The 27,879-nt window shown below is 36.1% G+C and overlaps 5 protein-coding genes across 7 annotated transcripts; 4 read left to right on the plus strand and 1 right to left on the minus strand.

The window, feature by feature from the left end:
* The first annotated feature begins 5,042 nt into the window (after positions 1-5,042).
* On the plus strand, positions 5,043-7,064 carry LOC120276912 (heat shock 70 kDa protein 16-like). Of its 2 annotated transcripts, XM_039283648.1 has the most exons (3): positions 5,043-6,206; positions 6,417-6,629; positions 6,858-7,064. In XM_039283648.1, exons 1-3 carry the CDS (start codon positions 5,094-5,096, stop codon positions 6,885-6,887), a joined length of 1,356 nt encoding a protein of 451 aa, XP_039139582.1. In that variant the 5' UTR covers positions 5,043-5,093; the 3' UTR covers positions 6,888-7,064. The 2 variants fall into 2 exon arrangements, with proteins under 2 accessions (XP_039139582.1, XP_039139581.1); XM_039283647.1 differs by lacking the exon at positions 6,858-7,064 and having other exon boundaries at positions 6,417-6,746.
* On the plus strand, positions 7,062-9,157 carry LOC120276913 (heat shock 70 kDa protein 16-like). The gene is made up of 7 exons (XM_039283649.1): positions 7,062-7,172; positions 7,659-7,880; positions 7,951-8,098; positions 8,391-8,519; positions 8,608-8,738; positions 8,843-8,932; positions 9,001-9,157. The coding sequence occupies exons 2-6, from the start codon at positions 7,843-7,845 to the stop codon at positions 8,907-8,909; spliced, it is 513 nt and encodes a 170-aa protein (XP_039139583.1). The 5' UTR covers positions 7,062-7,172; positions 7,659-7,842; the 3' UTR covers positions 8,910-8,932; positions 9,001-9,157.
* A 2,790-nt stretch (positions 9,158-11,947) lies between these two features.
* Positions 11,948-15,885, plus strand: LOC120276910 (heat shock 70 kDa protein 16-like). The gene is made up of 7 exons (XM_039283645.1): positions 11,948-13,095; positions 13,308-13,520; positions 14,525-14,746; positions 14,817-14,963; positions 15,264-15,392; positions 15,480-15,610; positions 15,739-15,885. The coding sequence occupies exons 1-5, from the start codon at positions 11,986-11,988 to the stop codon at positions 15,366-15,368; spliced, it is 1,797 nt and encodes a 598-aa protein (XP_039139579.1). The 5' UTR covers positions 11,948-11,985; the 3' UTR covers positions 15,369-15,392; positions 15,480-15,610; positions 15,739-15,885.
* Positions 15,886-19,045: 3,160 nt separating this feature from the next.
* LOC120276909 (heat shock 70 kDa protein 16-like) lies at positions 19,046-23,214 on the plus strand. 2 transcript variants are annotated; one of them, XM_039283643.1, is made up of 9 exons: positions 19,046-20,235; positions 20,356-20,571; positions 20,792-20,890; positions 20,981-21,097; positions 21,564-21,764; positions 21,839-21,985; positions 22,427-22,555; positions 22,643-22,773; positions 22,901-23,214. In XM_039283643.1, exons 1-9 carry the CDS (start codon positions 19,141-19,143, stop codon positions 22,944-22,946), a joined length of 2,181 nt encoding a protein of 726 aa, XP_039139577.1. In that variant the 5' UTR covers positions 19,046-19,140; the 3' UTR covers positions 22,947-23,214. The 2 variants fall into 2 exon arrangements, with proteins under 2 accessions (XP_039139577.1, XP_039139578.1); XM_039283644.1 differs by lacking the exons at positions 22,643-22,773; positions 22,901-23,214 and having other exon boundaries at positions 21,876-21,985; positions 22,427-22,533.
* A 267-nt stretch (positions 23,215-23,481) lies between these two features.
* Positions 23,482-27,611, minus strand: LOC120276911 (protein DETOXIFICATION 40-like). Its single transcript, XM_039283646.1, is given in 8 exon segments — positions 23,482-23,690; positions 24,616-24,702; positions 24,796-24,834; positions 24,836-24,915; positions 25,922-26,160; positions 26,262-26,318; positions 26,462-27,093; positions 27,191-27,611. Coding segments are annotated over 8 exon segments (1,365 nt in total). The 5' UTR covers positions 27,356-27,611; the 3' UTR covers positions 23,482-23,624.
* Positions 27,612-27,879: the final 268 nt, after the last annotated feature.

Genomic DNA, 27,879 nt, shown 5'->3' on the forward strand with positions numbered 1-27,879 from the left:
TATTATTATTATTATTATTATTATTATTATTATTATTACAACTGCTATTTCACCAACCAAGTTTTTTTTATGTTAAAAATATTATTTTAATTTGGTATAATATTCCCTCTTCAAAATTGGACTCAATTTTAATGCTACTGATACTTGCATCCTCTGCCACATGGGATTTAGAAATTGTGGATCACTTATTTGTTGATTGCAAATACACAATCAATTATGGAGTTTCTTCATTTATGTTTTTGGCTCACATGTGATCCCACTATTCATTTCTAGCTTATGGACATCTTGGATTCCGTCCTTAGAAGCTAGATCCCGGACTTTGTGGGACTTTAGCGTTCGAGCCATTTTTTGGCACATCTGGCAAAAGAGAAATAGACGCATTTTTCATTTGAATGCTTTACCTCATTTTACTATTATCCGCAAAGTGGCTAACATGCTCATTTCTTTGTTTCCACAGCTTCTCATGCTTATCAACAATCCCTTTCTAAAGTATCGCAAAAGGATCAAGTGATCCCTCGATTTCATAAACTAAAGAGTCGCAGATACCTCCAGCTATATAGAACACAACGTAGATCAAGAGTAGTTCCCCTCTCCTTGCAGGCTTGCAGCTACGACAGGCCTGTGTCAGCAAACAGTTGTCTTCGCCAATCTTGCTGCTTTCATCTTTTGTCTCTCTATCTTCTCTTTTTACTTAACTCCTTATGTTTCCATCACCTCTGGTGAGGTTTTTGTATTCTAGTATGTGATTGTTTGTCTTCACTAGTAGTTGTCTCTATTTGTTGTACCCTTTCTAATCTCTTTTAATAAATCAGTGGTTCATCCACTTTACTAAAAAAAAACGATAGCTTTGCAACTGATGCAGAATTAGAAGAAATCTCTAATAGGCTCAAGGAAACAAAGAGATGGCTCAAATATGAAAAGGGTATTACTAAAACTGAAAATGTGATGATGAACTGCTAAAAGCTGAAGAAGGTGAAGTATAAGTTGTGTCTTATTTATTGTTTCTCTTAGATCATAACTAGTACAAAGTATTCTACGGTGTTCTTTGTTGATATGATTTCACCTATATTCCATTATCAAGAAGGTGAGTTATAATCTGAATCACATATATTGTTTCTTTTAGACCATAACTACTTGTTCTTTGTGCTTGGTTTTTTATGATTGTTTATAGTGTAGAATTTAAAGAGCAAAAAAAAGGTTGTTTGTAATATGCATTGCTTATTTATCATTTTGCTTAAATCATAATTGGTAATTTTTCTTTGTTCCTTCCTGAGATGTTGTAGAGTTCCATTCTACATTGTTCTTTGCTCAAATCATTTCACCTATATTTCTTTGTTGAGAAAATATACTATCTCTATGGCATTTTTTTTATAAAATTTTAATTTCTTCACTTTCATAAATCAATTTTTTTTCTGTTGGATTTTAATATACAACAGCTGATGAAACCCATTGTCAACCGATTCATTGATCAAGAGGCCAGACCTCAAGCAATAAGGGAGCTTGTGCAATGTATAGCAGTCAACAAGTTGGTTCCAAAATCATTGCCAGCACATGAACAAGATACTGCAAGTCCAATAATTAAGCTACAACAATCATAGAAGGAAAAAAACATTCACCTATTAACATTGTGATATTGATTTTCAAATCACAGGTCTTTAATGGCTTTAAGACAAAATTCAACTACAAAATTCTTTGCCCCTAAGCAGTGACCCAGCGGTGTGGTCACATGAAATTGAAGAAAGGATTGCATCATTAAACGCGTTATGTTTCATATCACTAGTTAGTTGTTCCCTTTTCTTCTTGTTTTTTTTTCCTTCTGTTTCTTGTTAGCTTGGTTGCCATCATTTTCAGGCGTGCTGAATTTGGTACACAAACATGGAATTTGTAATAAATTCTTAATCCTCATTTGATATATATATATATATATTTTTGTCTCTGATCAGGATTATACCCATTTTTTTAGGCACACAACTACACTGCCATATGTTTCACATCTTGTAAATATAGAGCTTCCTTTTGAGTTTGCTGGTCACATTGGTACACTTGGCCCTTATTTTAGGGGTGTAACTACTGTTCCTGGTTAGTTAGGAATTACTTTGCTTGCTTTCAGTATACATTGAAGAGGTTTTTAGTTTTACTTGCCACCCCTCCTTTAAGTGATTTTTTGTGGCTGTGTTTGTCAATTTTGCCCCCCAAAAAAATCATTATAAATAAAAGAGTGCAAAAATTATTCCATTGGTTGTCAAATACAACAAAATTAAGAAATGGGTACTAAAGTGACATAATGTTAGGTGATATTTAAAGGATTGTCAACATAAACTAGGAGTAAAAACCTTTTTTTTTTTTAGACAAAATTTATTTATTTGCTTTGGTTGCTTTAATTGGAAATATTTGCGGGCTAAAATCTATTGTTATAAATGTTAATTTCTATAGAATTTATAGATATGAGATCAGAAATATATATATATATATATATATTTATAAATATAAATAAACTGTAATCTCCCACTATTATTGTAAAGGGGAGGAAAAAAATTAATGAATTTATGATTTCCTCACTTTAGTGATGAAAGGATTTGTATAAATGTGTTAAGTCTGATGACGTGGATTGGCATTATATGATAAGTCAAGTGGTGTCATGGCAAGAGGATGATGACGTGGCATGTGGTGACTCATCAAAGGAAAATATGACTATGATGATGATGTGGCAAAGGATGTTATCATGAAGATCAAGGTAGAGATTTAATGGAGATCAAGGTGGAGATTTGATTAAAATCTAGATTTAATAGATATTTCTCTCAATACAATCATGTGATGATAAACTATTTTTGGAAAGTGCATCAAGACTATAGGATCTTTTCTAGAAAGGCAAGTTTTATTTTAGATATGATTATCTATCCTTGGTAAGATCCGGGATGATAATTAATATCTTTGATAGAGCTCCTTTTTAGAAAGATCTATTTGAAGAGAGAGAATATTCTATTATTGGCAGAGTTCAAGATCATGAAGATTATTTGAAGCTATTTGAAGACACAAAGATTTAGTTTGGTGTGAAGTCTATTTGAAGACACAAACTAAATAAGGTAAAAGACATACCAAGGAGATCATCAAGACCATATTTAGCATTACTATATTGAAGGAAGATTCAAGAGCTATCTATGGGCGGAACTATTCATAGAGACTAGTCATATGAGGAGATTGATTAAAGATTGCATAAGATATGATTAGAGATTTGAAGATCCAAGTATGGATGATTAAAGATCATGGTTAAAGATATTGAAGGCTAAACTTGGATGAAGACAAGATCAAGTTTAGTAACAATATTTCCATGAGTCAAACAAAAAAATCATTTGGAAGACCAAACTTGGGAGCTAAGTTTGGAAAGGAAGATCGGGAGATCTTGCTGGCTATCTTCGGTAGGGATGGTCACGTGTGCCTTGAGTGGGCACATCCCCCGGGAGAGGGAGACCTTTTGAAGTGATGTAAGGAAGGGAAGCAGTGCAAGCGAAGGAGCTCGGGTCCCAGTCAATCGCTACGAGGCTGATCGAAGGAACCGGGAGGTTGAAGGTCGCAGATTCGTGCACATCCGGCTAGAACTCGATCCCCTGCTCGATGAGGTGGGCCATGTTGCAACTGGGTGTTGCAACATCTAACTTTGGAAGGTATCCAAGTTAGGAAACCGCGGAGAATTCTAAAAGAGGTAACTTTGTAGACGTCGGTGCGTCTATATAAGACATCCTGCTCGAAGATTTAGGAGGGAGCCAACAAGTGAGAGACTCTTCGGTGAGAGTTGAGTGTGTGGCCATCGGGCAATCTTGAGAGGATATTCTTTGTATTGAGAGAGTGAGTGAGTGTTGTACTTCTTGTTCCTATACCTCTTTTAGTGGATTGTTTCTCCGGGCCTGGTCCCCCCAGATGTAGGCAAGGTTGTGCCGAACTGGGTTACCAATTTGCTTGTCTCCTTTATCTCGCTTTGATTGTGTGTGAGTGTTTAATCTTTGAGTGAGTTTTTGAGTGAACTTAACCCATCACACCCCCACCGGAACCATCAAAATATTTATCAATCAAATTTTAAAATTTTATTATAAAAGTATTTACTATTTTAATCATTTATTAAAATATTCTTTTCAAAATAGAACTATCTAAGAAGAGAATAAATCAAGAATAGTGAAATATTAATTGAATGAATTCCACAATGGCTTCCATAATGATTTAAATAGCTTAATGACCACCTATATGGAAGGTTACTATGATATATTTAAAAAGTTCCCAGTTTAACTCTAGTTTCTAATTATGGATTTAGATTTGTAATCCGAGCTCCACATGACTGAGTGGGGGCACACTGGCTAGATATTTAATTTTTGGTTAGATGCACAGTCTGACAACATATGTCGCATTTATAAAAAAAACTCAACCATATTGATAAAAAAAAAATTATAATGTGTATTATACAAATAATTAAAAAAAGAAATTCAATACGCATATTAATTTTGGGTAAAATATATATATAAAAAAAAAAGACAAAACACTATAGATGTAGATTTTAGCAATTACAAAAAAACAGGAAAGAAAGAGTATTGTCACTTTAAAAAAAAAAAGAGAAAAAAAAAGAGAGTATAAGGACTCCCACAAATTCAAATTGATTAAAAAGGTGATATTTTTAAAGAACCATGGCTGACCCTAACATAAAATAGTACACTTGTTCAATGGTTAACAAATGCATGACATATCTTTCTCACTTTGAATCTTAATTTTTTTAATTGCAAAATAAATAAATAATAAATAAATTCTATTAGCAAATTTGCAATCTTCTTTTATTGACATCCTTAGTAAGTAAACAAATAAAACAACCAGCACCACTCTTGTCGGATCGGATTCAGACAGAATCAAGATCCGGATCCGAATCCATATAAGATCAAGAAAGTTCCATTTTGTATTTTTTTATCGGATCGGATTTCGGACGGGGATTCTAGACCCGGATCCGAATCCATAAAATATCAAGAAGGTTCTATTTTCTTTTTCCCTCCCGCGTTTCCCTCCTTTTCCGCTCTCCATTCCCGCTCTCGCTTCCTCCTCCTACGACTTCATCTCCGATGAGCTCTCCGCCGAAAATCGCCGGCGATGAGATGATCACCGTCGGCTTCGACATCGGCAACGGCACTTGCACAATCTCCTCCGTACGACAAGGCTTCGTTGACATCCTCCTCATCGATGAGCCCACTCTCATCTCTTTCTCCGACAAGCAGCGTTTCATCGGCTCCTCCGCCTCTTCTCTCCTCTACCCCTCCTCCACCTTCTCCGACATCAAGGATCTTCTCCTCTCCCAACCCCGGAGCCAACATCGTGTTTCGTTTCTCAAGAAAGAAATCACTCTTACCCCTGTTCATCTTCTTGGGATGTTGCTCTCTCGTCTAAAGCTCATCGCCGAACGATCACTAGGAGTCCCTGTCTCCGATTGCGTCATCTCCTTGCCCTCCTATGCCGATCAATTTGGGCGTCGAGCTTATCTCCAAGCGGCTAAGATCGCAGGCTTGAAACCTCTTCGTCTGATCCATGACACGACGGCGACGGCGTTGGGATACGGCATCTACAAGACCGACTTCTCCGACGGCGAGATCCTTGTCGTATTCGTCGATGTTGGCCATTGCGACACCCAAGTCTCCGTCGTAGCCTTCGACAGTGGTGGTTTGCGTGTGCTCTCGCACACTGCCGATCGCCGGCTCGGTGGGCGTGATTTTGATGAGATTGCTTTCAAGTATTTTAGCAAACAGTTTAAGGACAAGTACAAGATCGATGTTTCTTCGAATGCGAAGGCTAGCATTCAGTTGAAGGCAGAGTGCGAAAAGGTGAAGAAGGGCTTGCGCGCGTTCATGAATGTATCGATAGGCATTGAACTCTTGATGGACGACAAGCACCTGAAAGGGTTTATCACGGGAGAGGAATTCGAGAGGCTGGCATATGGGTTGCTGGAGAAGGTGCTGTTCCAGTGCAGGAATGCTCTGTCATACGCCCGCGTCGGGATCCATCAAGTGCAATCTGTGGAGCTTGTTGGTTCTGCGTCAGGGATCCCGGCGATCACGAGGACTTTGTCTTTGTTCTTCGGCAAGAAAATAAGCCGAACGCTCAACGCGAGCGAATGTGTCGCCCGTGGTTGCGCGCTTCAGTGCGCCATGCTTACCCCTGGGTTCAAAATCAAGAACTATCAGGTCAGCGGCCATTGGTTTTGTATAGCATTGTGCGTTTCCATGGTGCTTCTATATTCTCCTTGATTTACTCCAGTCATAAGCTCATGGCTATAGTGTTGATGGATTTTGTTTTCTCTAATCTAATCTTGATCCATAGCTACACTTTACGTATATCTTGGTTTCTTTGATTTACTCTACAATGTTCATGCATTTTGGTATCTGTCTCTGCAGGTGCGTGACTGGTTGCCTCACTCTGTAGGTTTTGTGTTGGACTCTTTCTGGATTCACAAGAAGTCACTGGTGCCCAAAGGAGAACTTTTTCCAACTGTTAAAGTTGTCAATGTTCCTGTCCGAGGAGGCATCTCCCATTTGTTTGCGTCTTCCACTCACACTGATGAGAAAGGACAGCCACTTGATGGTTCTCAGATAATTGATACATTCTTTGTATGTCTGCTTGTGCATGATCTGTTTCTATTTTCTTGAATTACTTAAGCTGCCATATGCTTCATATGAAATTATGGCTGATGTAGCACCCATCTAGATGATAATATAGTTTTCTTGTTATAGTGGCCACATTTTCGGCACTATGTCTTGTATGATACACTGGTGTCCTAGTTCAAGATATGTGTATTTGTTGGTAATCTGACTCTTCCTTTTTGGTTCTCAATGCAGTCTGGCCCCGATTCGGACGCCTCTTGGTAAGAATGCAATGGTCACAGTTAAAATTCTTGTAGATCTTCATGGAATTGTTTTTTTGGGCACACCAGCTTTCAGTAAGTGCAACTGTGATTATTACTTTTTAGAGGGGGTTTTAGCCCCAGTTTGTTATTAATAAGAAAAACTCTGAATTGGCATTCCTCAACTCATTAGTGGTATGCAGATGGCATCATAGATCCAGTTTCAAGTGATCCAAGTTGCTCAAATTCATATATTGCAGAGGCTAGGAAAGTTGTTGAAATTAAAACATCTAAGCAGTCTGAACCAGCTGTAAGTTCTTGGTCTGTTCTATTTTTCAGTTCTTCTATTAGTTTTATACCTCCCATTGACTGCCAGGAGCCATATTTATTTCTCCCTCCATTTTCCATTAAGCTTCTATGCATGAGTAACCAGTGCTTCCGTTCACCTAGCTTTTTCAGGCATCTTTCTTTTCTTTTGCGTTTGTAATAATTTAGTGTTGTTCTGTATGAGCGTAGCTAGCTGTTATTATGTGCTGTTGAGCCAAGTATATTGTCACAATGTCGCTAGTAGCCATATCTTATCTACATGTATTGAAGGGTATGCACTGGCTGCGCTTAAATTGTTATACTATTTAGAAATGATTGTCGGATGTAAATTTTCACCACTTTGAATTTTAAGTGAAGTTGAAGTAAGAATGTTTTTTTTTTGTTCCATCCTGCATCCCTTGAAATTTCAGCGAAGTTGTAGTAACAATTTTATTTTCTGTTCCCCCATCATGTCAAAATGTTATTGTAGTCAAATTCATTGCTGGTAAAGGTTGACGGTCAAGTTAAAGGAAGGCCTTGGAGCAGGCTTGACAGACCTGTTGACATGCATTTTCGTGGTGTGCTTAACTGTAGCGAGTTGGTTGCAGCTGGGGTGCTAGAGATGCAGCTAGCTGATCAGGATAAGCTTGTTGAACGAATTAAAGACAGAAAGAATGAACTGCAAGCTTTTGTTAATGAAGTTAGCATCAACGTATGTTTAGATAGATTTTATTTTGGGATTTTTATGTGTCAAATATTGATTGCCTCCATTGTGCCTGTAGCTTTTTGGAGAGATACTGTCGCTTTGCAACTGAAATAGATAGGACAGTAATATTCGTAAGCCTTGCACAAATAAAAAAGTGCCTCAATGGTGACGGGGATGACTTAACAGAAAATGTCTACAATAGTGAACTGCTAAAGCTGAAGAAGGTGAAGTATAAGCTGCGTCTTATTTATTGTTTCTCTTAGATCATAACTGGTAATATTCTATGGTGTTCTTTGTTCATATGATTTCACCTATATTCCATTATCAAGAAGGTGAGTTATAATCTTAATTGCATCTACTGTTTCTTTTACATCATAAATACTTGTTCTTCGTACTTGGTTCTGTACGATACTTTACAGAGTAGAATTTGAAGAGCTAAGGATGGCGGTTTATAATCCGCATCATATTTATCATTTCTCTTATATCAGATTTCTGTTGGATTTCAATTGAGAACAGCTGTTGGAACCTATTGTCAAACGATTCAAAGATGAAGAGGCTAGACCTCAAGCAACAAGGGAGCTTGTGCAATGTATAGTAGACAACACGTTGGCTGTAGAATCATGGCCAACACATGAACGAGATGCTGTAAGTTCTATAATTAAGCTGCAACAATCTTAGTAGAACAAAAGAACATTCTCCTATTAACATTGTGATATTCATTTTCAAAACGCAGGTCTGTAATGAATGTGATAAAGCCGAACAATGGCTTCGAGACAAAATTCAATTGCAGGATTCTTTGCCCATGAGCAGAGATCCTGTGTTGTGGTCACATGAAATTAAAGAAAGGACTGCATCATTAGACGCGTTATGTTTCATTTCATTCATTTTTTCATTCTTCTGTTTTATGTCAGCTTGGTTGGCATCAGTTTCAGACATGTTGAATTTGAGTCTCTTTTCTTGTATATCAGATCATGCAGGCAGATACTAAAGCATAGAGCTCCTCCTTCTGGGTCTTGGGATATGCAAACAGATTGAATTGACACACAAATGTGGAAATTGTAACTAATTCTTAACCCTCATTTTGATTATTTTTTCTCTCTGATCAGGATAACACCAATTTTTTTAGGCATACACCTGCACTTCCATGGGTTTTCCATCTTGTAAATTTAAAGCTTCCCCTGAGTTTGTTGGTCATTTTGGTACATTCGGCCCTTATTTGAGGGGTGTAACTACTGTTACTGGTTAATCAGGTATGACTTTGCTTTCTTTGTTGACTATTCAATAAAGAAGTTTTTACTGGCTACTTCTCCTTTTGAACTTTCGATGCTTCAAATTTAGTTGACAATGGTTTTTTCTCCTTGATATATATAAAATCTGTTTCATGATGTAGGTTAGTAAAATTAATTATATATATCTATTATGTAATAACATATACTATGAAAGAGATTTTTATTAATAAAAATTGTTCAAATTTATTTCATTAATGGGCAAGTACAACAAAATTATGAAGTGGGTACTAAAGTGAAATGATGATATGTAATTTTTAAAGGATTGGGAGTATTATGTCAAAAATGAACTTTTAGTAAACCTCTTCCTTAAGACAAGGTTTTTTCTTTTTTTCGTTTTAATCTGTTGTCTACTTAATTTATTTGCTTTTAAATTGTTTTAATTGGAAACACTTGAGGGCTAATAGTCTTCTGTTATAAATATTAATTTCCATAGAATCTATAGATATAACATTGTTTCTTTGTTTTATAAATATGGATAATAATGAATTTGTGGTTTACTCTTTTTTTTGAAAAAAGTATTGTTTAAAATTCAATCATGAATGTATTTGCTAAACTATCTAAATAAATGAATCAAAATCAGTGAAATAATAAACGGAAGATTTTCACAATGACCTCCCTAAGGATTCAAATATAGTCCAACATTATTAGCCCATTATAGAAACTGTTAATGTATGATATTTAAAAAACTTCAAATTCAAGTCTTGCTAAATGCAATAGTGGCAATGGATCTTTGATTGGTGATTGTGGGTTTGGGTTTGTAACATGATTCTGTATGATTGGATGATGGCTCATGAATTAGATATTCAATCTTTAATCGATGCACACTGATCATGCTTGCCATATTTGCCACATCAAGCATATTGGTAAAAAAATAATTTATAATGTTTGCTACACAAAATAATTATATAAAAAAAAGAAAGGCAGAGTACAGGGACTCCCACTAATTCAAATTGGTTAAAAACGGTGATATTTTTAAAGAATTACGATTGACCTTAAAAAAAATAGCACACTTGTTCTAAGTTGTTGAATGATCAACAAATACATGACATATCTTTCTCACCTTGAATCTTAATCTTTTTAATTGCAAAATGATCTTCCTCTTCCTCCTTGATTCAGCCTCTTCCATCACCTTCTTGATCAAGAACTGTGCCTTCCTGTGATTGACCTCTTCTTTGGTCCTCTTTATCAGCCTTTGAATAAGAGAAGGATGTGTTCAAGCAACTCATTTTTATTATAATTTTTGGTAATTAAAGGGATGTAGTTATATAAAACCATATGAATTATGAAATCATGCATTTAAACAGAGATCATGTGTAATTATTAAGATTGGCTTCATGTATTTGTTTCTTTGCCCAACTGAATGACACAAACCAACATGATGATACATTGACTAAGTATCTAACAAGAATTAGTCTTCCATTGATGCTCAGATCATTTTTGCTATTTTTGTTTATCATGATGCAAACTATTGAAAGAGTAATAGAATTTTTTTTTTTAAAAAAAAATGCCAGATTACAAATGCAGGAACATGAATAATAACATGCGTGATTTTCTTTGGAGAGGTCCAGATCTGGAAAGTCCTAAATGTCATTTAGTTAATTGAAAAGACTGTGCCAGCCAAAGGTGCAGGGTAGATGAGGTTGTGACAAATTGCTTACTGCCACATGTGTCCTCTATTACAGTGCCACCTAGTCGGGGGATCATATTTTTTTTAGATGCAATGTGGCCAATTCAATTTGATACTGTTTTGCATGTATTCTAGGTTTTCAACATGCCATAGAGTCCAGTTTTGACTTATGGGAAACCTTGGCTTAAAAGAGTTAGGAGAGTGGGTGCCACGCTCCGACCTACATGTTCCTTACTTGCTAAGATAATTATTTAGCAACTTTGGCTTGGGAGAAATGACTGCATTTTCAATTTCTGCAGCTTTATCTTTACCCTCTATTTTTATTAAAAATTTGCTATTTGTATCTTGCTTGGGTGGATGTAGCTCCCATATCTAAACAACTGAAGCTTGAGGAACTCTCAGCAAGTGTGAGGTGTCAGGTGTTGTATCCAATTCTCGGGTCTTTCACGCACGAGGAGCGCACCCTGATGATAGTCTCGATGATATCATCGGCTAGATCACTCACTTCTTGTCACTTTTGGATTCGTCTTGTGGCGGCTTTTGGCATTCCTGTAGTTGTGCATTGCCTTTGAACCCTTGTTGTTGTTCCCTGTTCCACTCTCGGTGAATAACTTACCTAGTTTATTGTTGTGTCGGTTTTATTTTTTTATAGCTCTTCATATTGTATCATATTTTTTTTTATCTTAATGCATTGTGGTTTATTTACTTTTTAAAAAAATATATATATAAAAGAAAGAGTATTGTCATTTGTAAAAAAAGAAAAAAATAGAGTACAAGGACTCCCACAAATTCAAATTGATGTAAAAGGTTATATTTTTAAAAAACCATGGCTGACCATAACATACAATAGCACACTTGTTCAATAAAGTTGTTGAATGATCAACAAATTCATGACATACCTTTCTCACTTTTAAATCTTAATCTTTTTAATTGCAAAATGATCATCCTCTTCCTCCTTGATTATAAAAATAAATAAATTATAATAAATAAATTCTATTGACATCCTCAGCAAGTAAACAACCAGCACAGTTTTTGACTTTTCAACTCAGATCTTATCGGGATCGGATTCGGACGCGATTCCAGATCCGGATCCGAATCCATAAAGATAAAGAAGGTTCTTATATTTCTTTTTCAACTCCCGCGTTTCCCTTGTTTTCCCTCTCCATTCTCGCTCTGGCTTTCGACTTCGTCTCCGATGAACTCTCCGCCGAGAATCGCCGGCGATGAGATGATCGCCGTCGGCTTCGACGTCGGCAACGGCACTTGCACAATCTCCACCGTACGACAAGGCGTCGTTGACGTCCTCCTCATCGATGAGCCCGCTCTCATCTCTTTCTCCGACAAACAGCGTTTCATCGGCTCCTCCGCCTCTTCTCTCCTCTACCCCTCCTCCACCTTCTCCGACATCAAGGATCTCCTCCTCTCCCAACCCCGGAGCCAATATCGTGTCTGGTTTCTCAAGAAAGAAATCACTTTTACCCCTGTTCATCTTCTTGGGATGTTGCTCTCTCGTCTAAAGCTCATCGCTGAACGATCACTAGGAGTCCCTGTCTCCGATTGCGTCATCTCCTTGCCCTCCTATGCCGATCAATTCGGGCGTGGAGCTTATCTCCAAGCGTTTAAGATCGCAGGCTTGAAACCTCTTCGTCTGATCCATGACACGACGGCGACGGCGTTGGGATACGGCATCTACAAGACCGACTTCTACAACTGCGAGATCCTTGTCTTCGTCGATGTCGGCCATTGCGGCACCCAGGTCTCCGTCGTGGTCTTCAAGAGTAGTGGTTTGCGTGTGTTATCGCACGCCGCCGATCGCCGGCTCGGCGGGCGTGATTTTGATGAGATTCTTTTCAAGCATTTTAGCAAACAGTTTGAGGACGAGTATCAGATCGATGTTTCTTCGAATGCAAAGGCTAGCATTCGGCTGAAGGCAGAGTGCGAGAAGGTGAAGAAGGTCTTGAGCGCGAACGCGGAGGCGTCGATGAGCATTGAATGCTTGATGGACGACAAGGACGTGAAAGGGTTTATCAAGAGAGAGGAATTCGAGAAGCTGGCATCTGGGTTACTTGACAGATTGCTGCTCCCCTGTGAGAATGCTCTGTCAGACGCTGGCTTCGTCGTCGATGAAGTGCAATCTGTGGAGCTTATTGGTTCTGCGTCAGGGATCCCGGCGATCACGAGGATTTTATCCTCATTCTTTGGAAAGGAACCAAGCCGAACGCTCGACGTGAGAGAATGTGTTGCCCGTGGTTGTGCGCTTCAGTGCGCCATGCTTGCTTGTGGGGTCAAAATCAAGAACTATCAGGTCAGCGGGCATTGGTTTTGTACGACATTGTGTGTTTCCGTTTTACTTCTACATTCTCGTTGATTTACTCCAGTTTTGAGGCTCATAGCTAGAATGTTGATGGATTTTGTTTTCTCTGTTCCAATCTTGATCCAGAGCTACACTTTACATATATTTTGGTTTCTTTGATTTACTCTACAATTTTCATGCATTTTTGGTTTCTGTCTCTGCAGGTGCATGACTTGTTGCCTCATTCTTTACGTTTTGAGTTGGACTCTGGCTGGATTCGCAACAACCAAGTGTTGTTGAAAGGAGCATTTTTTCCAACCGTTAAAGTTGTCAATGTTCCAGTCCGAGGAGGTTTCTCCCATTTGTCTGCGTCTTCCATTCACACTGATGAGAATGGACAGCCACTTGATGGTTCTCAGATAATTGATACATTCTTTGTATGTCTCTGTTCTATTTTCTTGAATTACTTAAGCTGCCATATGCTTCATATGAAATTATGGCTGGTGTAGCACCCATCTAGATGATAATATAGTTTTCTTGTTATAGTGGCCACATTTTGGCGCTATGTACTTATATGATACACTGGTGTCATAGTTCAAGATATGTGTATTTGTTGGTAATCTGACTCTTCCTTTTGGTTATCAATGCAGTCTGGCCCTGTTCGGACGCCTCTTGGTAAGAATGCAATAGTCTCAGTTAGAATTCGTATAGATATTCATGGAATTGTTATTTTGGATGAACCAGCTTCAGTAAGTGCAACTGTGATTATTACTTTTAGAGGGGGTTTTCGCCCCAATTTGTTATTAAAAAGAAAAACTCTGAATTGGCATTCCTCAACTCATTAGTGGTTTGCAGATGGCATCATAGATCCAGTTTCAAATGATACAAGTTGCTCAATTCCATATATTGGTGAGCCTAGGAAAGTTGTTGAAATTAAAACATCTAAGCAGTCTGAACCAGCTGTAAGTTCTTGGCGTGTTCTATTTTTCAGTTCTTCTGTTTATCTTATATCTCCCATTGACTGCCAGGAGCCATATTTATTTCTCCCTCCATTTTCCATTAAGCTTCTATGCATGAGTAACCAGTGCTTCCGTTCACCTAGTTTTTCAGGCATCTTTCTTTTCTATTGTGTTTGTGATAATTTGGTGCTGTTCAATATGAGCGTGGCTAGCTGTTATTATGTGCTGTTGAGCCAAGTATATTGTCACAATGTCGCTAGTAGCCATATCTTATCTACATGTATTGAAGCGTATGCACTGGCTACGCTTAAATTGTTATACTATTTAGAAATGCTTGTTGGATGTAAATTTGCACCACTTTGAATTTAAGCAAAGTTGAAGTAAGAATGTTTTTGTTCCATCCTGCATCCCTTGGAATTTCAGCGAAGTTGAAATAACAATATTATTTTTTGTTCCCCCATTATGTCAAAATGTTATTGTAGTCATGTTCATTGCCGTTAGAGGTTGACAGTCAAGTTAAAGGAAGGCCTTGGAGCAGGCTTGACAGACCTATTGACATGTATTTTCGTGGTGCGCTTGACTGTAGCGAGTTGGTTTCAGCTGGGTTGCTGGAGATGCAGCTAGCTGATCAGGATAAGCTTGTTGAACGAATTAAAGACAGAAAGAATGAACTGCAAGCTTTGGTTAATGAGTTTAGCGGCAACGTATGTTTAGAGATATTTTATTTTGGGATTTTTATAGGTCAAATATTGATTGCCTTCTTTATGCTGGTAGTTTTTGGAGAGATACCGTCGCTTTGCAACTGAAACAGAAAGGATGGCAATCTTCATAAGCGTCGAACAGTCACAAGAGGTGCTCTGTGTTGAAGGGGTTGACTTAACAGAAAATGTCTACAATAGTGAACTGCTAAAGCTGAAGAAGGTGAAGTATAAGCTGCGTCTTATTTATTGTTTCTCTTAGATCATAACTGGAAATATTCTACGGTGTTCTTTGTTCATATGATTTCACCTATATTCCATTGTCAAGAAGGTGAGTTACAATCTTAATCACATATACTGTTTCTTTTAGATCATAAATACTTGTTCTTTGTACTTGGTTCTGTACGATACTTTACAGAGTGGAATTTGAAGAGTTGAGGAAGGCGGTTTATAATCTGCTTTGTATTTGTCATTTCTCTTATATCAGATTTTTTTTTTTCTGTTGGATTTCAATTGAGAACAGCTATTGGAACCTATTGTCAACCGATTCAAAGATGAAGAGGCTAGACCTCAAGCAACAAGGGAGCTTGTGCAATGTATAGTAGACAACAAGTTGGCTGTAGAATGATGGCCAACACATGAACGAGATGCTGTAAGTCCTATTATTAACCTGCAACAATCATATAAGAAAAATGAACATTCTCCTATTAATATTGTGATATTCATTTTCAAAATGCAGGTCTATAATGAATGCGATAAAGCCGAACAATGGCTTCGAGACAAAATTCACCTGCAGGATTCTTTGCCCGTGGACAGTGACCCTGTGTTGTGGTCATATGAAATTAAAGAAAGAACTGCATCATTAGACGCGTTATGTTTCATATCACCACTTAGTTCTTCTCTTTTCTGAACTTTTTGTCTTTCTTCTGTTTCTTGTTAGCTTGGTTGCCATTAAATTGAAGACATGCTGAATTTGAGTCTCTTTTCTTGTATATCAGAACATGCAGCCAGATAGTAAAGCATAGAGCTCCTCCTTCGGTCTAGGGATGCAAACAGATTGAATTAGCACACGAACGTGGAATTTGTAACTGATTCTTAGCCCTCATTTGATTATTTTTTTCTCTCTGATCAGGATAACACCATTTTTTTTTTTAGGCATTCAGCTACATTTCCATGGGTTTTCCATCTTGTAAATATAATGCTTCCCCTGAGTTTGTAGGTGTTACTTTGCTTTCTTTGTTGGCTATTCATTAAAGAAGTTTTTACTTGCCACTTCTTTTAACTTTTGATGCTTCAAATTTAGGTTAAAATGTTTTTTCTCCTTAATATATATATATAATGTTTCATGATGTAGGTTAGTAAAATTAATTACAACAACATAATTATGAAGTGGTACTAAAGTGAAATGATGGCAAATATATATGTTTTTTTACAAAATCAATAAATCACAAATTTATTAGAAAAGTCAGCCGTACACACTGAGAAATAATAAGAAAATAATTTTTAAAAAATTGGTAGTATTTTATTAAAAATGAACTTTGAGTAAAAACCTCTTCCTTGAGACAAGGTTTTTAATATGTTCTCTTTGTAATTTATTTGTTTTAATTGTTTTAATCGAAAACACTTCAGGACTAATATTCTTTTGTTATAAATATTAATTTCCATAGAATTTATAGATATAAAATGAGAAAATTATCTATTTATTTTGTTTTATAAATATGGATGAATAGATATCTTCTATTATTGTTGTGAATGGGAGGAAAAAAAGTAAAATTAATAAATAAATTTTGTGATTTATTTCATTTTATTTAAAAATTTGTATAAAACACTTCCTAATTAAGTTTTGGAATTTGATAATAAAGGTATTTGTTAAACTATTCAAGAAGGTAATAAATCAAAACAGTAAAATAGTAAATGAAGGAATTTTATAATAACTTTTATAGCGACTCAAATATAATCCAGGAAGTGTTAACTCTACTGTGAAAAGGTGCTAATGTTGGGATATTCAAAAAGGTCTTAAATTCAAAGTCTTATTAGCTGTAATAATGACAACGGACCTCTAATTGATGATTGTGGGTTCAGATTTGCAACATGCATTCTGTATGATCAAGTGCGCGCAAATTGGATGTTCAAGTTCCAATCCATGCACAACTTCTTCTAACAATCTTTGATGTATCCCCCCTTTCCCCTTTTCCCTAAACCCAAAAAAATATATATAATGTTTGATACACAAAATAATAATGATAATAATAATAATAATAATAAAAATAAAAATAAAAGGGTAAAAGAGAGAGTACAAGGACTCCCACTAATTCAAATTGGTTGAAAAGGTCATGTTTTTTAAAGAACCACGGCTGACCTTAACATAAAATAACATACTTGTTCAATTAAGTTGTTGAATGATCAACAAATACATGACATATCTTTCTCACCTTGAATCTTAATCTTTTTAATTGCAAAATGATCCTCCTCTTCCTCCTTGATTCAGCCTCTTCCATCACCTTCTTAATCAAGAACTGTGCTTTCCTGTGATTGACCTCTTCTTGGTCCTCTTTATCAGCCTTTGAATAAGAGAAGGATGTGTTCAAGCAACTCATTTTTATTAGAATTTTTGGTAATCAAATGGATGTAGTTATATAGAACCATATGAATTATGAAATCATGCATTTAAATAGATATCATGCTTAATAGATTGGCTTCATGTATTTGTTTCTTTGGCCAAGTGAATGACACAAACCAACATGATGATACATTGACTAAGTAGATAACAAGAATTAGTCTTCCATTGATCCTTTTATCATTTTTGTTATTTTTGTTTATCTTGATGCAAACGGTTGAAAGAGTAATAATTTTTTTTTATTTTTTTTTAAAAAAAAACAGATTACAAATGTAGGAACATGAACAATGACATGCAGTACATACATATAGAGTTGGAGAATATGAACAAATATATAATGCAATATAAGTTATATAACATAATTGAGATTGAATAGAACTACCTGAGAATGCAATGCATCAGGAGAAGTGAACAATAAGTCAAAGTTATATTTGATAGTTATCATTAAATCCCCTAGTTTAAGTCATGCATAATCAATTTTAATTAGAACTAAAATAACATATGGATGTAGTAATTGGATATGCAGCTATCTTTTCTTTAACCATATATTCTAAAAACACATCTAGAATAAAGAACTTTTAAGTGCCTCAGTTTTGACTTTTGAGATTCTTTGAAATGATCCCACGGAATATAGTTATTATAGAATCCAATCTCATCGATTGAATTGTCTTGATTTAATAATTTCCAAGGTAAAAAACATGGATCTTTTAAGATAATTATTAATATATTCTTAAATTATATAATAAAAAATAATAAAATTTATAAATCAATGGCTAAAAATGAACCACGTTTTGATTCTGTTATCACAGAACCGAGTTCTACGGGATAAAAATTCTGAGATTCTAGATTGAATTCATGTGAGTACCAAATTTTAGTAACCAGAGTCTAGAGCCAGAAACTATAGATTAAAAGTGTAAAAAATAAAAATTAATGAATCAAACATTTAAATTTAAGTAAATCGGAAGATTCTATTTTTCTCATTAGTCAGAGTTTTGGTTTTGTTGGGCCCTTAGCTTCCGTTGAAGAAGGTGTTCATATTGATGATCAAGATGCGGGCCCTTAGCTTTTTCTTGGTCTTAAGTTCTTAACCCATTAGTGAATGTTTTGCATTAGTTGTGTATTGTTTTGAGCTATGTTCATCTCTTTATTTAGTTAATGCTTCTTTTAATCCCTACTGTTTTTATCTCTTCTTTAATAAATTATGATTTACCTTTTTTGTTTTTTTTACACCAAACACAATTGATCACTCACCTTCAAAACCGCATGACAAAAAAAGAAGTGTGATTTATCCTTCACATTTACGAATAAATAAACCATATGCACACTTTTTCTACTAATAATCAAGAAAGCTTTGTGTGTTTGTTATCTATTTTTTTATTTTTATACATTTTTTATTTTTCTGTATCCGTCTGTTATTTTTTTCAAGAAATTAGTAATTTATATATTTATTTATTTAAAATAATCAGGAAAACCACATCTTTACCAATTTATTATTTATATTTTTTTAAAAATAATTTCAATCTTCTTTTACTGGCATCCTGAACAAACTAAATAATTGGCACAAATTTTCACTTTTCACAGCAGACCTTATCGGATCGGTTTGGACTGAATTCCAGATCCGGATCCGAATCAATAAAAGCTCGAGAATGTTCCACGCGTCGGGCCCACATCTCTTTCCCGCCCTCGTTTCCCTCTCTCCCTCTCCCATTCCCACGATCACTCCCTCCCCCTCCCTTCTACTTCGTCTCCGACGAACTCTCCGACCATCATCGCCGCCGCTACCATGAGCGTCGTCGGATTCGATGTCGGCAACGACACTTGCGTGATCGCCACCGTCCGACATGGCACCATTGACGTCCTCCTCAACGATGAGTCCAAGCGCGAGACCCCCTCTTGCATCTCTTTTTCCGACAAGCAGCGTCTCATCGGCTCCTCCGCCTCTTCTCTCCTCTACCCCTCCTCCACCTTCTCCGACATCAAGGATCTCCTCCTCTCCCAACCCCGGAGCCAACATCGTGTCTCGTTTCTCAATCGTGAAATCACTCTCACCCCTGTTCATCTTCTTGCGATGTTGCTCTCTCATCTGAAGCTTATCTCTGAACGATCCCTTGGAACCCCTGTCTCCGACTGCGTCATCTCCGTGCCCTCATTCACCGATCAACTCGGGCGTCGAGCTTATCTCCATGCGGCTCAGATCGCAGGCTTGAAACCGCTTCGTTTGATCCATGACACGACGGCGACGGCATTGGGATACGGCATCTACAAGACCGACTTCTCCGACGGCGAGATCCGTGTCGTCTTCGTCGATGTCGGCCATTGCGACACCCAGGTCTCCGTCGTGGTCTTCGATAGTGGTGGTTTGCGTGTTCTCTCGCACGCCTCCGATCGCCGGCTCGGCGGGCGTGGTTTTGATGAGATTCTTTTCAAGCATTTTAGCAAACAGTTTGAGGACGAGTATAAGATCGATGTTTCTTCGAATGCAAAGGCTAGCATTCGGCTGAAGGCAGAGTGCGAAAAGGTGAAGAAGGTCTTGAGCGCGAACGCGGAGGCTTCGATGAGCATTGAATGCTTGATGGACGACAAGGACGTGAAAGGGTTTATCAAGCGAGAGGAATTCGAGAGGCTGGCATCTGGGTTGCTGGAGAAGGTGCTGTTCCAGTGCAGGAATGCTCTGTCAGACGCCGGCGTGGTGGTCGATGAAGTGCAATCTGTGGAGCTTGTCGGTTCTGCGTCAAGGATCCCGGCGATCACGAGAATTTTGTCCTCGTTCTTCGGTAAAGAACCAAGCCGAACGCTCAACGCGAGCGAATGTGTCGCCCGTGGCTGTGCGCTTCAGTGTGCTAAGCTTACCCCTTTGTTCAAATCGAAGAACTATAAGGTCAGCCGCAATTGATTTTGTACAGCATTGTGTGTTTCCATGGTGCTTCTATGTTCTCTTTTGATTTACTCTTGATCCATAGCTACAAAATTGATGCAATTTTGGTATCTTTCTCTGCAGGTGTGTGACTTGTTGCCTTACTCTGTAGGTTTTGGGTTGGAAGCCGGCCATGTTTCTATGATTTTCGACAAGGCACTTGTCTCAAAAGGAGAGCCTCTTGCAAGTATTAGAGATCTCAGTGTTTCTCTCCGAAGAGGCGAATTCAATCTGCATGCGTTTTATGCTGATAAAAATGGACAGCCACTTGATGCTTCTCAGAAAATTACTTCATTCTTTGTATGTCTACGTGTACAGGATCTGTTTAATCTTCTTAAATTACTTAAGCTGGCATATATTTCCTAGGACTAATGTAGCTCCCGTTTAGATGCTAATATAGATTTCTTGTTATAGTGGCCACGTTTCAGTAATATGTTGTATGATCTACTGATGATGTGGCCCAGTTCAATATATGGTTATCTATGGGCAACCTTTTGACTCTTTGTTTTGGTTCTTGCAGGTTGGCCCTGTTCCGACATCTGATGGTAAGGATTCCGTAGTCACAGTTAGAATTCTTCTAGATATTAGTGGAATTGTTACTCTGGACTCAACGGCTTTAGTAAGTGCAACAGTAATTATTACTTTTAGAGTTGTTTTTTGCCCCAATTTGTTATGAAAACCTCTGAATTGGCATTCCTCAACTCCTTAGTTGAATGAAGATGACACCAAAGATCCAGTTTCAAGTGATACAAGTTGCTCAAATTCATATAATGCAGAACCTGGACATGTTATTGAGATTAGAACATCTGACAAGTCTGAACCAGCTGTAAGTCTTTGCCAAGTTCTATTTTTTAGTTCTTGTACCCAAGTATCTTTACTTCACAATGACTGCCAGAAGCTATATTTATTTCTCCCTCCATTTGCCATTCAGCTTCTATGCATGACTAAACTACCTGTAATTCTATGCATTTAGTTTTTCAGACATCTTGTGTTTGTGATAGTTTAGTGCTTTTCAATATTTGCATTGCTCGTTGTTAATATGTTGTGATGAGACAAGTATATTCTTGCTACTAGTCAAACTTGTAAAAAAGAAACGTTATAATACCTGATCTACTTCAAGTATTGAAGGGCATGAATTAGCCGCGCTAAAATTGTTATTCTATTTAGAAATGCTTGTTGGATAAAAAATTGCATCCCTTTGCATTTAAGCAAAGTTGAAGTAATAATATTATTCTGTTTCGCTATCCTGCCAAACTATCATTGTAGTCAAATTCATTGCCGGTATCTTACAGGTTGATGGTCAAATTAAAGGAAGGCCTTCTAGAAGGCTTGACATACCGGTTTCTATGACTTTGTATGGTGGAATGACCCCTGCTGAGTTATCTGAAGCTCAGTTGCTCGAGATGAATCTAGCTCATCAGGACAAGCTTGTTGAACAAACTAAAGAAAGAAAAAATGAACTGGAAGCTTATGTTTATGAAGTTCGCAACAAGGTATTGTTGAGAGAGTTCATTTCTTTTTAGGCCTTTTATAGGCCAAATATTTATTGCCTCCATTATGCCACTAGCTTTTGGAGAGATACCGTATCTTTGCAACTGAATCAGAAAGAGAAGGAATTTCTAAGAGCCTCCAACAAACAGAAGAATGGCTCTATGATGAAGGGGGTGATGAAACAGAAAATGTCTACACCGGTAAACTGCTAGAGCTGAAGAAGGTCAAATATACGCTCCATCTTATTTATTGTTTCTCCTAGATTGTAACTAGTAGTATTCTACTTATGGCGTTCTTTGTTCATATAATTTCACCTATATTCCATTATCAAGAAAGTGAGTTATAAACTGAATCACATTTACTGTTTCTTTTAGATCATAACTAGTGCTCGTTCTTCATGGTTTACAGAGTAGGCTTTGAAGAGCTGAAGGTGGTTTATAATCTGCAATGCATTTATTGTTTCACTTAGATCATAACTAATATATTTATTTTATTCTTTCCTGAGGCATTGTAGAGTTGCATTCTACTCTTATCTTTGCTCAAATCATTTCACCTATATTCCTTTATCAAGAAACTGTACTATTCCATGACTTTTTTTTTTTATAGTTTTACTTTCTTCGGTCTCATAAATCACTTTGTTGTGTTGGATTTTAATTAATAACAGCTGGTGGATCCCGTGGTCAACCGATTCAAAGACGAAGAAGCTAGACCTCAAGCAAAAAGGGAGCTTTTGCAATGTATAGTAGACAACAGGTTGGCTGTAGAATCATTGACAACATATGAACGAGACGCTGTAAGTCCTATAATTAAGCTGCAATAACCATAGAAAAAAACACAATATTCGCCAATTAACATTGTGATATTCATTTTCAAATCACAGGTCTTCAATGAATGCAATAAAGCCGAACAATGGCTGCGAGACAAAAGCCAACTCCAGGATTCCTTACCCAAGAACAGTGACCCTGTGTTGTGGTCACATGAAATCAACAAAATGACCGCATCATTAGACACGTTATGTTTCATATCATCACTTAGTTCCTCCCTTTTCTTCATGTTTTTTTTCTTTAAGTTTCATGTTAGCTTGGTTGCCATCATATTTTACACATACTAAATCTGAGTTTCTTTTGTTGAATATCAGATCATGCAGGCAGATACTGAAGCATAGAGCTCCTCATTTTGGGTAAAAAGGACATGCAAACAGATTGAATTAACACATGACCATGGAATTTGTAACTAATTCTTAACCCTCATTTAATTAATTAATTTTTTTTTTCTCTCTGATCAGGATAACACCAATTGTTTTAAGGCATACATGCTAGTACATTTCCATATGTTTTCCATATTGTAAATATAAAGCTTCCTCTTGAGTTTGCTGGTCACATTGGTACACTCAGCCAACTGTTGCTGGTTAATGAGGAATTAGTTACACTATTCATTGTAGAAGTTTTTACAACAAGAGAGTGATATATATATATATATTTTTAAACAGTAAAATCGAGGATTTGAATTTCTCGATTTTACTTTTTGTCAATTCATGGATGAGAGTTCATGGTTTATCCATTTTTATTATAATTAATTAATTAATTAATTAAAGAATACAAAATATGTCAATGGTTTACATGGACAGTAAAATTAAGCAAAACAAGAATTTTTTTTTTCTCTTATCCTACTGTACTTGTTCTCTATTTAATTACTTTGATTGTTTTACTTGGAAACTCATGATAGCTAATAGCATATATGTTATAAACATAAAGCCTAAAATCGAAAATTTTCCATAGAATTCATACATACAATTTAAAAAAAAAAAAAAATCCAATTATTCAAAAACAAAAATTGTAACTAACAACACTCCCTCCGTTTCTTCATTCAATACTCAGTGTCTCTTTCTGGTCATCCCATTTATCAAGCCTCTTCATGGCTTCATCAACCTGCGGACCAAATCAACACCACATGATCCATAAATGCAATTGCAACATTAGATAATTAAAAATGCTTATCATCAAGATATCATCCAAAGTTTTACCCTGTCAAAATCTAAAAAGTCACATTTTCGACACCTCATCATAGCATTATTCTTTCTTTTTACTGGTTAATTTCTATGACCCATCGGTGAACACCTTAATAAGACAAATAGACTTTATTCATGCTCAGTCAAAAATTGAAAAGACGGAGAGAGAGAGAGAAAAAGAAAAGGGTCACAGTCACATGAGGCTTTTCCGGAAAAACCAAAAAATGAATCATTACTTCATTTGGTGGTTAGTGATGAAATTAAACTTCTAGGTTAATTTATCCACTAAACCTCATCATTAAAAGAGATACAGATGATATACATACCCTAACGGAAGTGACAATTAGTTCATGGCTTCCGTGAATAATAATTTCAAAAATTTTTAAAAAGCTTTAAAAATACTCCTCCGTTTTTTTTTATCTGTTGTGAATAACTGAATCTCACATAAAAAAAAAATGGGTTATTTCACATAATTTTTTATTTTTCTAAAATTACCTATAATTTATATTTTCATATTTATTCTTTTATGTTAAATTTTTAAAAAAATTTAAATATTAAGATAACTTTAAAAAAATTAATAATAAATGCTTCTTTTATGGATGAATTATAAGTAAAATTAGAATGCTGGACTTATGAATGAGGGAGGAGGGTTAGGATGGAAGTTTTATATTGTTTTTCAGCTAATTCAGATATTTAAATAATCTTTTAAATAAAAAGCATTACACATGAAAATGAAAACTAAACAGAATAAAATAAAATAAAAAGACTACACTACAAAACAAAAGCATAAAATTAAAATATCATGATCTAATAAGACATAATCATAGCTAATTTACAGCACATACCTCTTTGTTCCAATCTGTCCTGAAAGTAACCCACAGTAAAATCAAAGTCTGCATGAATGTTCCTCCAATCATACCACCCCATAATCCCTGTTACCATTAATTAAGACCACCATCAAATATTATTAATGAACCTTTTTTAATCCCTTATTAATCATAACAAAAAAACTGATAATAACTCACCTTAGCTCCTAATCCAAACTTGAAACCAAGCAGATAACCAAACAGGAACACCAACAAGGTAATAACATCCAACATTAACATAAGCCACAAACGCTTGCCATCCACACCCAACAGCCACACCTACTCCATTCAAAAATATAATCAAAGAATCTAATCCAACTCTCAACCATGTTCAAATATTCAAAACAAAATTTCCCACTTTATACTTCCGTCTTCTTTGAAAATTCTTGTTTGTTTGTTTCTTTGTCATTAACCTTTCAAAATTTGAATATATTATTATTATTATTATTATTATTATTCTATTGTATTATTATTTGATCTGATCTGCAGCAGACTGCAGCGCATACGTTAAGATCAGTACCAGGTGGTCCTTCCTTTCACATTTAATATATATATATATATATATATAAAGATACATACCGCTCCAACCACCATCTGGGGGTTCTACTCAACCTGAGATTTCCCTCAATTCAACCCCCACCCAACCCCCAACTACTCTCACTCTACTTACCATTTGTTTTTCTAACTTTTTTAAAATCAAATGATTAACTCCCACAAATAAAGTTGGAAGTTCAAAATAAATCACTAAACACAAATTTACAATCAAGCATAAAAGATCTAAAGTATTATATCATCAATTGAAACTATCAATCATAACTTCTTAATTTATTTTTCAATTGAGTTGATTATTATTTTATTTGAAAAATAAATTTAATTTTATTTTTTTAAGGTATAATATCCAAATTAGTCTTTCTATTTTTTTATCTTTTTTTTTTGTCTCTCTACTCAAAAATACACCCCACTAATCCCTCTATTTTTGAAAATGACCCAATTTAATCTTTCTACCGTTAATCTCTTCTCATCTATTCCCTCTACTTTTGAAAAAATACAGTCAATAATTGATCTATTTTAGAGTAGAAAGAATTAAGTAGAACCATTTTTAAAAATAGAAGCTACTTCTGAACATTTCTGAGTAGAAAGATTATTATAGAGAGATCAATTTAGGTATTATAATTTTTTTAATACCAAGAGCTTAAACAGTGTATTCGTTTGCGATGGGTTTGACATATTATAAAAAAAATTAAAAAGAAGAAAGAGAGAGAGAGAGAGAGAGAGAGATACTAACCAGATAAAACAGGTTGGATACCATTAAGGATAAGAGTGATGGCAAGCAATGGACATAGATCAGAGACAGCATGAGCAACAGTTTCACCTTCAGTGAATGCATAACTAATAACATCTCTTAAACAAAGAATCACAATCGCCAACACTACTGATATCACAAATGACATTCCAGTCACTACCACAACTGAGAACGCTGCTGATTTTGGATGCCCAGCTCCAAGCTCATTACTCACTCTCACACTATAAAAATTAAAATTAAAATTAAAAAATAAAAAATCAACTTTAAATTAATCCTAAAACTAATATAAAATAAGATAAACTAAAAGTCAATCACTACGTACCTTGCAGCAGCATTAAATCCAACCGAAATCATGAACACCCAACCTGATATTGTCATGCTGGCCAAGAAAGAATACACAAATTGTTTAGATGATAAAAATAAATACATAATAATGAAAGAAAGGACAAGAAACTAACAAGTTCAAGAACAAAATAAATGCAAATTCTTTAAACTTAAATTAAATTGAATGTTCTTAATTACCAAACTGATAGAGAATCAAGAGCCAATTCAGGATTGGGAAGAAGACCAGCAATGAGAACCAAGACCTGAAAATACCAAGTCTCTAAGCAAAGCATAACAGCAGATGCTGCTGAGAGCTTAAGGAATCCCCAAAGACCAGAAAATGCCTGCCAAGTAAACCCATCCCAAGTATACTTACACCTCTCACTAGTCACAATATAAACAAACTGAGCACCAACAATGATCCACCATGATAAACTCAACACCAATGAAGCTCCTACCAATCCAAGTCCAAGCTTGTACACTGCTAACCAACTCAAAAGAAGATGAAGAACAAGTGTGGCACCAGATATATAAGCACTTGGTGCAACAATACTCTGAGCTTGGAGAAACTTCTGAATTGGAAAGTTGACAGCATAAGCGAAGATTTGAGGGATCAAACCATAGACAAACACTGACGCTGCTGAGGCGATGGCCGGTGATTGGCCGAGCAAAATCAATATCGGATAAGAGAAAGCGTAAATGATGGCCAGAGGAATTCCAGTGGCCGTCAACAGCACTGTTGATCTTTGTAGATAAACACCGAGCATTTCATACTTGTGTGCGCCGTATGCTTGCCCGCACAACGTCTCCACTGCGCTTCCCATGCCAAGCTATTTGAATATATATATTATTATTATTATTATTATTATTATTATATCAAGGTAAGTGTTGAAAATAAGGATGATGATGATATATATATATACGTACCATGAGACCATAAGCAAAGATTTGGATGCCAGTGTTGCCGAGAGAGGCGGCGGCGAGTTCAAGATTGCCGAGATGGCCGGAAAAGATTTGGGTGGACATGGACATGAGGTAGTTGATCATGTAGACCATGACAGCAGGAGCGGCGAGATGGAGAAGGAGCTTCATCTCAAAGGTTGAGGCTTTGGAGTAACGAGGGAGAAAAGGGATGGAGGTGTTTGTGAGGATGGTTTCTAATTGTTTGCTTCCTCCTTCTTGGGTTGCCGGAGTGGTTTTGTTGTAGTGGTGGTGGTGGTGTTTTCAAGAAGAGGGGATTCAAGCTTATGAATGGAGGAGTCATGAGAAGCCATGGTGGTGGTTAAGCGGTGAAGGTGAGAGAGTTTGGGAGATGAAAGAAAAGAATGAAGACCTTGTTGTCTAACTAGTGTTTAGATAGGTTTATTTATTATATATATATATATAAATATATATAAAGAAGAGAGAATTGGGAATTGTGTTTTTTTTTGTGGCCACGTGATTTGATTTGAATTTTCTAATTATGTTTGATTAATTAATTGTTAGATGAGATGTTGTAATTTGGTTTGTCTTTCTGGAGTTATGCTATTTATATGGAATAAATTTTTTTATTTAATATACCATCTAAATGATGTGGTATCTATATTGACATTGGCTCTCGCATCCATATGTCGTTG

This window comes from Dioscorea cayenensis, chromosome 15 (genome assembly GCF_009730915.1).
Source record: "Dioscorea cayenensis subsp. rotundata cultivar TDr96_F1 chromosome 15, TDr96_F1_v2_PseudoChromosome.rev07_lg8_w22 25.fasta, whole genome shotgun sequence".
Lineage (NCBI taxonomy): Eukaryota > Viridiplantae > Streptophyta > Magnoliopsida > Dioscoreales > Dioscoreaceae > Dioscorea > Dioscorea cayenensis.

What these genes read in the sequence shown, in the direction of transcription:
- LOC120276909 (XM_039283643.1), top strand. Translation starts at nt 19,141, where the DNA reads ATGAGCGTCGTCGGATTCGATGTCGGCAACGACACTTGCGTGATCGCC. An exon ending in CTGACAAGTCTGAACCAGCT is followed by an intron (nt 21,098 to 21,563) that starts GTAAGTCTTTGC and finishes GGTATCTTACAG; the next exon opens with GTTGATGGTCAAATTAAAGG. An exon ending in CAACATATGAACGAGACGCT is followed by an intron (nt 22,556 to 22,642) that starts GTAAGTCCTATA and finishes TTCAAATCACAG; the next exon opens with GTCTTCAATGAATGCAATAA.
- LOC120276912 (XM_039283647.1), top strand. Translation starts at nt 5,094, where the DNA reads ATGAGCTCTCCGCCGAAAATCGCCGGCGATGAGATGATCACCGTCGGC. An exon ending in TCAAAATCAAGAACTATCAG is followed by an intron (nt 6,207 to 6,416) that starts GTCAGCGGCCAT and finishes CTGTCTCTGCAG; the next exon opens with GTGCGTGACTGGTTGCCTCA.
- LOC120276910 (XM_039283645.1), top strand. Translation starts at nt 11,986, where the DNA reads ATGAACTCTCCGCCGAGAATCGCCGGCGATGAGATGATCGCCGTCGGC. An exon ending in AGATAATTGATACATTCTTT is followed by an intron (nt 13,521 to 14,524) that starts GTATGTCTCTGT and finishes ATGTTATTGTAG; the next exon opens with TCATGTTCATTGCCGTTAGA. An exon ending in AACTGCTAAAGCTGAAGAAG is followed by an intron (nt 14,964 to 15,263) that starts GTGAAGTATAAG and finishes AATTGAGAACAG; the next exon opens with CTATTGGAACCTATTGTCAA.
- LOC120276913 (XM_039283649.1), top strand. Translation starts at nt 7,843, where the DNA reads ATGAACTGCAAGCTTTTGTTAATGAAGTTAGCATCAAC. An exon ending in TTAATGAAGTTAGCATCAAC is followed by an intron (nt 7,881 to 7,950) that starts GTATGTTTAGAT and finishes TTGTGCCTGTAG; the next exon opens with CTTTTTGGAGAGATACTGTC. An exon ending in CAACACATGAACGAGATGCT is followed by an intron (nt 8,520 to 8,607) that starts GTAAGTTCTATA and finishes TTCAAAACGCAG; the next exon opens with GTCTGTAATGAATGTGATAA.